At 42.2% G+C, this 10301-nt stretch overlaps 1 protein-coding gene across 1 annotated transcript in view; it reads right to left on the reverse strand.

The window, feature by feature from the left end:
* Positions 1-8297: 8297 nt before the first annotated feature.
* The window catches only part of Scyl2 (SCY1 like pseudokinase 2), a 48996-nt gene continuing 46992 nt past the window's right edge, over positions 8298-10301 (reverse strand). The window contains 1 exon segment of the mRNA XM_028783033.1: positions 8298-10301. This exon segment is cut by the window's right edge and continues 9 nt beyond it. Coding sequence (XP_028638866.1) covers positions 9988-10301 — 314 coding nt within the window. The 3' untranslated portion in view covers positions 8298-9987.

The following is a 10301-nucleotide window of genomic DNA, read 5'->3' on the forward strand; positions in this document are numbered from 1 at the left end:
AGCCATCTCACCAGCCCTCTAAAACATTTCAAACCCCTGTGAATTAAATTTCTAAAATACTTTAAAATATTTCAAAATATCAATCGTTAGATACAAATAACACCGTTGATTGTTTTAGTATTTGCTTTGTTGTTGCCTTAATACCAAATATTTTAACCTAATGCTAATCCCACTTTTCCTTCTCATTAAAAGTTTTCGAAAGAGAGCTGAGGTGATGGGCCAACAGGCACCAGTGCTGGCCACACAAACATGAGGACTAGAGTTCTAAGACCCAGAGGACATGGTGGCCACTGGTAAGCTCAGCATCCTAAAGACAGGGTAACTCCAGAGCAAGCTGGCTAAAGTGAGATGCTGCCTCAGAGTAAAAGATAGTCATAGAAAAAGATGCCCAGTGGCAACCATCTATAACTAGACACATGCATGCCCACACATGTGAACACACATATACACATGCACACCACATACACAACATATGCATAGAAAAAGTATCCAAAGCCAGGTGTCCATGGTTCATGCTTGTTATCCCAGCATTTGACAGATGGAAGCAAGAGGACTGTGAGGAGTTCAAGGCCAGCCTAAGCTATAATGAGAAACAAATGTTAATTGGCCAACCAATACAGTGGTGTGAACACTCCTGTGAACAGGCTGTGGTGGCCTGGTCCCCAGGTGTGTGAACAGGTAGTTGAGTGAGCAGGCAGAGAGAGAGAGAGAGAGAGAGAGAGAGAGAGAGAGAGAGAGAGAGAGAGAGAGAAAGAGAGAGAGAGAGAGACAGAGAGAGAGACCATAGGTTGTGGGGCTGGGAGCCAGGGAGCAGGCACTTGGGCTAGTCTAGGGAAGCTCTTCACAGAGGAGACAGGGCCAGAGCTTGGGCATTCAGAGCCCTTTTAGAAGGGTGTTAACAAAGGGTTCCGGGGGAGCCCAAATTTCTCAGATTAAGTTGGAGATCCTGGGGATGAGATTGGTGGAGATAACTCACTAAGTCCTTCTGAAATGGGGTCATATTGAATTGACCAAATTTGCTTATCATTGCCATTGTTATTTATTCTATTATTGTTTTGGCTTTTTGAGACAGGGTTTTGCTGTGTATCCCTGGCTGTCCTGTTCATATTTGTGCCCCCAAGAAATTCGCAATTCCAAGTCTTCAACAACTTGGAAGTTTATTTTTTTGAATGAACGCATTCGAATTGTGCTTGGTGACAAATTGTACATCTGTTTTCATTCAAGCACTTTGAAGGCTTTGTGACGAAGTGTGAGTGTCTGGGGCACTTACCAATCTACAGCAACTACACCAGGAACTTCACACACTGTACCACCCTCCCTGTGCTGGGAAGGTGTGACCCATAATCTCCCTGAGAAAACTTGCCCTGCATTGTGAAAGACAGATTTAAACTCAATCCGTGTAAATATTTGCTCTAATTCCAAAGGAGGAGCATCCACAAACACTGTGTGCTTCTATTTTTGAAGAAAGCAAATCAGGAACTGGAGATGTGGCTCAGTGGTTGGTTAAGCCAGCAGCATGGATGCTTATGCAGGACCTACAGTTGGTTCCCAGCATCCTCTCTGCTGGTTCACGACCATCTGGAACACCAGTTCCAGAGGCTCTGACAAACTCACTCTTCTGGCCTTTGACAGCACCTGCACTCAGGTATACAAACTTGCACCCAGACATACACGCATATACATCATTTAAAATAGTTATATAAAAAAGGAAATCACGGCAAAGAAGGGTTTAAAACAAAAAAACAAAACAAACAAACAAAAAAGAAAGTTGAAGCCAGAAATGTAAGCATTGAACCCTGTGTCCTAGTGACACAGGGTTGATATAGTGCCCTAAAAACTTGGCTGTCCCTTTTTGCTGTGGATATCTGATATGCTATTTGGAGATTCTAAAAAGAACAGAGCAACCAATTGCTTAGAAGTACATGTTCTAGTCCCTCTTCTGTTGCTGCGATAAAACACCCCAACAGAAAGCAGTAGAGAGAGAGGTCTGTTCAGCTTATAGTTCCAGGTTATAGTTTGTCGTTGTGAGGAAGCCAAGGCTGATAGGCAGGAACTTGAAAACAGCAAGTACACTGTATCTACAATCAGGGGCAGAGAGAAACAAATGCATGCTCCCTTTCCAAGTTCAGTGAATTTCTCTGCTCTTACACCCTTCAGAATCTCCTGCGTAGTGGATGGTGCCCCCCACAGTGGGTTGAGTCCTTCCAGGCCATTTACTTAAGATACCCCCAACATCTCCATAGGCCAATTAAATGTAGGCAGTCCTTCATTAAGACCATCACCTGGGAGGATTCCAGCTTGTAACAAGTTGACAACTAACAACCTTCACTACCCCTGACCTGAAGTCCAACATTTGTCCTTCACCAACTCAAAGAAGCTACTCCAGATTAGAGTATGCCAGATGTTCCTGGCACCAATACTGGTTTCACAACAGTTCAAAGCTAAATGTGACAAAGGTAACAACACATGGCCCCAACTCAGCCACCCAGGCAAAGAAGGCTCCAGTGAGTTTAACTCAGAATGTCTAGAGAAGTGATTCCTTAACTCTGCATTCACAGACATTTCTGAAAATGAGATTTTGACAGTGCTGAGAGAATGTCAGACACATAGTCACTGTGAGTGACTGGAGCTGAAGCCACGACTAGCTCCTTAGATGTGAACAGCCCCAAGAGGATAACTGCCTTCATGGAAAGCCTTTTCCTCTATTTACAAAAACGACCTTCTGTAACTTGGCTCAGTGATGAATGCCTGTAATCCCAGAACCCACAAGGCTGGGGTGACAGTCAAGGCAAGACTTAGTCTCACAATCAAGTAAACACAAAGAGGACTTGAGTTTGTTTGTTTGTATTTTTTTTCCTTTTACAATTTTGGCTTTGTTCCAATTCATGAACAAGTAAGTAACTCTGGCCTAATTCTTTAAAAAAACAGAAGACCAATACACCTTCATCTGGCTCCAAAGTCCACACGCTGCATGCTTTTAGCATGCCTTTGGCATGCCTCACTTGGGCAACATTACATCACTGCAGTTAGAAAGGCCAGCAGGCTTAGAGTCATGAGTGAGATCTAAACTTTCATCGTATTGATTCTTATGTACAAATTCTAGACATGCCTCTATACTGTACCTTTCCATAAAAAAAAAAAAAATCAAACATAGAGTTCACCAGCAACCTAGCCTGCTGGTTTTGTGTGTGTGTGTGTGTGTGTGTGTGTGTGTGTTAAACAGATCTGAAGCAATTCAACCATATTTCCACTATCATCAGCACATTTCAGAATAACCCTGCTTGTTCTTCCTGTGAGATACCTTATTACTCTGACTGCCTCTAAACTTACTATGGAGCCCCAGCTGGCCTCCAGTGCCCAGTAACCTACCTGCCTCAGTCTCCCAAATGCTGGGATTACACACTTGAGCTACCATGCCCAGCTCGGAACAAAGGGAAGCTTTAATATAGCACTAGCAAATAACACCCCATGCCTTTTGCTAGCAGCATATGTGTACCATGGATATGCTTTTAAGAAGTTTTGCAGCAGGGTCACACAGGAGACCTGTATTTGGACAGGGAAATAAATGTAATTATATTTATTCTTTGTCAATTTCATGTATAACGTATTGATGACTCTCACGCCTTCAAACCCCTCACAAGTCTCATTCCCACAGTCGCGGTTTTCTTTGTTTCATTTTGTGACCCACTGAGTTTAACCGGGGCCACTCACAGGATCGTGGGTGGGAGCTGTCCAATGAACTGAATTAACATTGACTGAAGACAATGCCCTTCGCCAGCATCTGTTGGCTGTCCCCTCCCAGGGAGGGGTAGGGCCCTGAAAGACTCATATACAGTAAATTTTTAATAAAAAGTTAAGCATTAGCTAGAAGCCAGTTACCTAAAGAGGAATAATGCAAAGTGCTCTAAAAAGCAGCAAAACAGCGGCTGTGTGCCCTGGAAAGGGCTTTGTGTTACAGCACGGTACCTCAGATGAGAAGGCTCACCCCTACTACTGTTTTTTGGGGAAATCCCAATCTGTTTCCACCATAAGGAAGAACTAGCTGAAGAGCGCCCGGCCACAGGGCAGAGCTGGATCTGCGCCACAGTAGCAGGGAGGCAGCTCCCCTGCTTAGACAGCTAGGCTTCTGTGACTGTAGCTCCAGTGCCCTCTCCTGATGGAGCCTGGCATTTGTCAGCAAAGAGCAAGTTTAGAGCATCCAGCTCTGGCAGTCTGGAGCTTGGGGCTGAGCTGAAAAGTGCCACAGTTTACCCCTTTGCACTGCTGAGTACAGCTTATACACATAACACACGATCTAACAGACCAGCTACCAGCTACCAACATGGAGACCCAGTTGTCTAATTGGGAATGTGCTGAATGTAAAATACATGCAAATTCTTAACAAGCCAGAAAAGTAATGAACATAGCAGCCCATACCCAAATGGCACAAGTTAAATAAGACATAGTAAAATGAATTTAACCTTTTTAAATGAGAATATGCGGCTCACAGCCTAGGTAGGTACCCCAGGCTGTAGCAACAACCTGATGCTTGGAACAGAAAAGATTTCTCAGATCCAACAAGCATCATTTAAGTGAAATGGCTGCTCCAGCTGTACTCTCTCCTCCCCAAGGCTACAAACTTTAATTCCATTACACATCTGAGCACTGCCAGCACTGACCTGAGTATCACGTCCTCCCCTAACCCCATCCTCAAACCTGCCCTCCTCCACCGTCCTCATCCAGATCAGCAGCCCTGACACTGAGTTTGACACTGCGTTTGAGATTCCCATCATCTCCCAGTTTGCTCCATCCTCAACAGTAATTTCCCAGCGTACATATCGGTGAGGCCAAATCAACAGTGAACAATACATGCTTGCTACATAAATCAGTCTCAACTAAAGCATCTCCAGAAGAATTCACAAAAGGACACAGTGAGATGCAGAGCACTGAACTCTGGATGGTCGGGAAATGCAGCACCCACTCCTAGTCTGAACTCTTGGACCCTCTGACTCTACATCTGCTCAGAGAGGCAGAAACAGGGCTCAACCCCACCTGACCCAAACCACTTTGTGAAATCGTTCTAGGGTTTTAATTACCAACCGCAAAATAAGGCATAGTATGCTTACTAAAGGCATTTTCTCAGGCTTTTCTCCCAGCTTTGTATTTTACATAGTGGTTGCGATACACAATGTGTTTGAGCCAGTGTATATTTGTAGTTATGTCATTCGGGAGGCTGAGGCAGGGGTACTGGAGTCTGGAGCCAGCCTGAACTATACTGTGAGACCCTGTATCAAAACAAACAAATGTGTCCTACTGCATGTTTTAGCTTGAAAGACACTCAAGTCTTAGGTAATTTGGATTGTTACAGACTCATTTGTCTTAATATATTCCAAAAGCAGTAAATGACAAAATATGGGGAGGTGTGCAAAGGAAAAATTAGGGGTAGTTGGGATTGAGATACATCACATATATATATGAAATTGGCAAAATAGTAGAAGCTATTTTTAAACAACAATTGTCTAGCATTTAACCCTAGCACTCGGGAAGCAGGGGCAGGTGAATCTCTGAATTCAAGGCCAACCAGGAATAATGAGACCTCACATTTTTAAAGCAAATCATTCAATCATTGAGTGAGCAAATTAATTGAACAGTTCTCAAGTAGGGAGAAATATGAACTCAGAACCTTACATGACAAGATACTCAAATTAACTTGACCTCTGCTCTGCTCGCTACTGGGTATTCTCCCATACGTGTGTCATTATGATGTGACAGGGAACATACGAAAAGGAGGGTTACAAGCATTCCAAAGTAAACACAAGAAAACAGGGCTGGAGAGACCTCACATGGTGGCTCACAGCCATCTGTAACGGGACTCAATGCCCTCTTCTGGTGTGTCTGAAGACAGCGACCGTGTACTTATATACATAAAATAAATTAAAAAAAAAAAAAGTTGATCTATTCTGCTTATAAATCTGGTGCACGTCTCATTTCAAGCTTAAACCAACAAAATCAATTTATTTTGATTGATGCCTACAGATACCCACCAACTTCCTACTTTAAGACAAGAGATTTATTTAAATGCTTGTTCCTGAAATGGACTTAAGAATGTCTATCAACTTAAAAACTGGGTTCACTGGGCAGTGGTGGCGCATACCTTTAATCCCAGCACTTGGGAGGCAGAGGCAGGCGGATTTCTGAGTTCGAGGCCAGCCTGGTCTACAGAGTGAGTTCCAGGACAGCCAGGGCTACACAGAGAAACCCTGTCTCTAAAAACCCAAAAAACAAAAACAAACAAAAACACCACAAAACAAACAAACAAAAAACTGGGTTTACAAAGAAACACATTAGCTTAAACACAGGGCAATTTCACAAGTGCAGCAGCAATGGCACCAAATCGATTGATGGAAATAGTGTAAACTCCCATTGACAAAGTACAACAATTCTGCTAAAGGTAATTGCACAATTCTCAATGACCTTTTTAAGGCAGGCTCTCTTGTAGCAATTTGGCTTTACTTACAGCCAAGGGTAGCCTTGGAACTTCTGACCCTGCTTCCAACTCTACATTAGTGAGAATACAGATGAGCACAAGAGGTTTATAGAATACTCGAGAACAAATCCATGGCTTTGCGCCATTAAGCAAGAACTCTATCAACTGAGTCCCTGCCCCAAAAGCAATTTTTTAAAAGTAATTTTTTAATGGGGGGAACACACCCACATTTCTATATATGTGAATGGAAGCTGAGCAGCTTCAAGAATCATCCTCAGAAACACATCCTTTGACAGGAGGTCTCACTGGCCTGGAGAGCTCCAATTGGGCTGGGCTAGCTGGCCAGCAAGCCCCAGGGACCCTCCTGTGTCCACCTCCTCACTCCTGGGATGACAAGTGTGCACCATCAGACCTGGAATTTCCCATGTGTCCTGGGGAATCTAACCTGATTCTCGTACTTGCAATGACACAACTATACCCTGACCCTAATTATCACATTTAAACTAGCATATATTAATTACACATAGTGGGTTTCACTGTGCCATTTCCATTCTTGTACATAATTATTTAATATTCTTCCCACCTCACTACCTTCTCTTGTCCATCTCCCACTCCTGTCCTTCCCCTGTCCAACTACCCCCTTTCTGGAACCTAACCCCCCATGTATGTCTGAATTTCTTTTTTTTTCCCCCTTCTCTTCTCCCTCTCACTCCGGCCCCACTCCCTCTGGCCCAAAGGTTTGTTTGTTTATTTATTTATTTATTTATTTATTTATTTATTTATTATATGTAAGTACACTGTAGCTGTCTTCAGACACTCCATAAGAGGCCATCAGATCTCATTACAGATGGTTGTGAGCCACCGTGTGTTTGCTGGGATTTGAACTCATGACCTCTGGAAGAGCAGTCAGTTCTCTTAACTGCTGAGCCATCTCACCAGCCCATGTCTGAATTTCTTTAGGGTGATTTAAGAAGCACTGGACTTCATAATGACTACACTCATGCAACTCTCTCTCCCTCCCTCATTGGCTATGCAAAAGCCCTCAGGGAGGGGTGGCCAATAAGTAACTTTAAACAAATGTAAGTTACCTAAGGGTTACATACAGGGTTTTTCAAGTAATTCTGCATATCTAAAGTTTAAGTCACATAGATGGTTATATTATCTCCTTATTAGAAATTCAACATTAATATCAAATTACATTATATAATTTTTAAAAAGAAGGCTAGAGAGATGGCTCAGCAGTTAAGAGTAGTTATGGGGCTGGTTTTTCAGAGAACCTGAGTTTGAATCCCAGCAACCACATGGTGATTCACAAACATCTTAACTCCAGGCCCAGGGCGTCTGCTGTGATTTGAGTAAGAACTCCCCCTATATAAATATAATAAATTAATATATATTAATAAATATAAATATATCCCCATATTTGAATGCTTCATCCCTAATTGATGGAACTGTTTGGGGACGATTAGGGAGTGTGGCCGTGTTGGAGGTATATCACTGAGGGGTTGGGTTTTGAGGCTTTAAAAGCTCACAGCATTCCCAGGCCCAGCTCTCTGCCTCATGCTTGCAGACCAGGATGTAGACCCTCAGCTACCACTCCTGTCCTACCATGCTCCCTACCGTGATGGAAGACCAGGAGCCCCCAACTAAAAGCTTTCCTTTGCACGTTGTCGTGGTCATGTTTTGTTACAGAAATAACCAAGACAGGATCCAACTCCTCTTCTGCCTTCGCAGGCACTGCATGCACATGGTGCACCTACCTATATCTATGCAGGCAAAACATACACACACATAAAAAATTTAAAATAACTACTGAACTGTTCCAAAGAAATGTTCTTCAATAACAATTTTATTCAATATAAAACATTTCCCAAAAGAAATATTAGTATCGTGTTAAAAATAAATCAGGTAAAGTTGTGAAGGTATCTGACAAAAACGGCTTTGCATTTCTTAAGTGACATTTTTTGCATCCTCCAGTCCTTTTGAAGTCATACCACCTGAGTGTAGCACACTCAGGAGCGAGCATGACTGCTGACTCACGGTTATTACAAGTGTGCTTTAACTAGATGCTATCAGCACTGGTATCAGCATGAACTGTACTTTGTAATCAAGCCCTACAATTTATACCCATCATGTGCACACACGTATACATTCTGAATGAACATTCAGCCATTTAATAAACTTCATAGGATTTATTTAAGGATTGCTGGTTCCAGATAATTAAAAACCACAAACTGTATGGCAGCAACTATAATACATACAGAGTTTTTAGGAGTTTAATAATTATCACATAACAGTGGGATATATTTTTTAAAAATACAAATGACGTCTATAGCATAAGGCTCTGTGGTAGGATCAGCAAGTTAACAACAGACATCAGAACGGTTCCAAAAAGTGAGGTGTGGCCTCTTGGAATTGACTCCTTTCTTCCTAACAGTGACTGATTACAGACACTAAAATGTCCGAACACAGTTTCTGGGATGTCTAGGAAGGAATTAAACTGTAGTAGTAGTAGTACCCAGCGAGGTCTGACATCACAGCAAGCTAACACTGAACCTATTGGTACCCAATGGCTTGCTCATTTGTAGACTTTACTGTACTTGAAACAATATGGCAGAAATCTCAAAAGTTTACTCATTAAATATAGTGTAATTATTTTTTTTACAAATCTCTTTTGAAAATGTAATTCATATATGCTGCAACCTCAGAAGTTTGAATTGAAAATCAAGTATGAAGGCAGTAGTTGAGAATATCGTGTCAGAGTGCTCTGTCTGTCTTCTGTATAGATCAGGACATAGCTCTTCTGTGATACAAGAAGGAAGAAAGGGAGCCTAAATATATTCAAGTAAAGGCAAAAAAATACATTGCTATTTGAGGCAGATCATGCTAAAATATAACTTACAATGATTACTTTGCATTTAAAATGGTAAATTATTTAAACCAATGAAATTAATATAAGTTAATTTTGCAGCATTTTTGCTGTGCTTTTACTAAGCATACATTTCTCTGAAAAATAAGAATGGAAAAGCAAATGGCCCAATCCTTTCAGTGTCACCGCCCGCTGTCTTACAAGTGCACACACACTAGCACAGCGTTAAGATTCTTCCCTTTTAGTGAAGACAAATGAATATGAAGGTAGATACCAGGTGGACTTCCAGTTACCATCAACTCAAGGTTTTTAATAAGAAGATTTACAAGCCAAAATAAAACATCTGATTTAAAAACTGCTATTCAGGGTAATTCCGGTTGTCCTTTTTGCACTTTAAGACTAGTAAGGACTGGATCTTTAAAAACCTGAAGAGAAGTTTGTAATAGGGAGAAAATCCTCCATGCTTTAAAAAATTCAACTTGTTAGGATCCACACAACTCCTATTCTGGCTGGCATGGAAGCAGTTGTTTTCTGTCACAGAAACAATCCATCTCCCACAGAAGCAGTTTCTTCAAGCCAGCTACACACTGATGAAAATCAGCTTTCCCATGATTGAAACTGCAGTGACCCTCCAAAAAGCAGCACGGACACCTCACCCGAAAAGATCTTTCAAATCATTGCTAGCTGAACTGCTACTGGTCATAGTAGTTGGTGGTGGCTGTGCAAAGGTCTGTGGGTTGAAGAAAGGGTTGCCCTGCATACCAAAGGCAGCCTGTCCCATCACACTCACCTGTGCGCCCATGGCTGCACCGCCCATAACTGGAGAAGCTTGAGGAGGCGCAAACTGATTCAGCCACTGATTTGGTTTCTGTTGGGAGAGCTGGTTCATGCTAACTTTGGGTTTCTGAGGGCCAAAGAGATTATTAAGGGCAGACATATCGGTTGGTCTCTGTTGGGTCTGCTTCG

The sequence above is a fragment of the Grammomys surdaster genome, unplaced genomic scaffold (genome assembly GCF_004785775.1).
Source record: "Grammomys surdaster isolate TR1022 unplaced genomic scaffold, NIH_TR_1.0 958, whole genome shotgun sequence".
Classification (NCBI taxonomy): Eukaryota; Metazoa; Chordata; class Mammalia; order Rodentia; family Muridae; genus Grammomys; species Grammomys surdaster.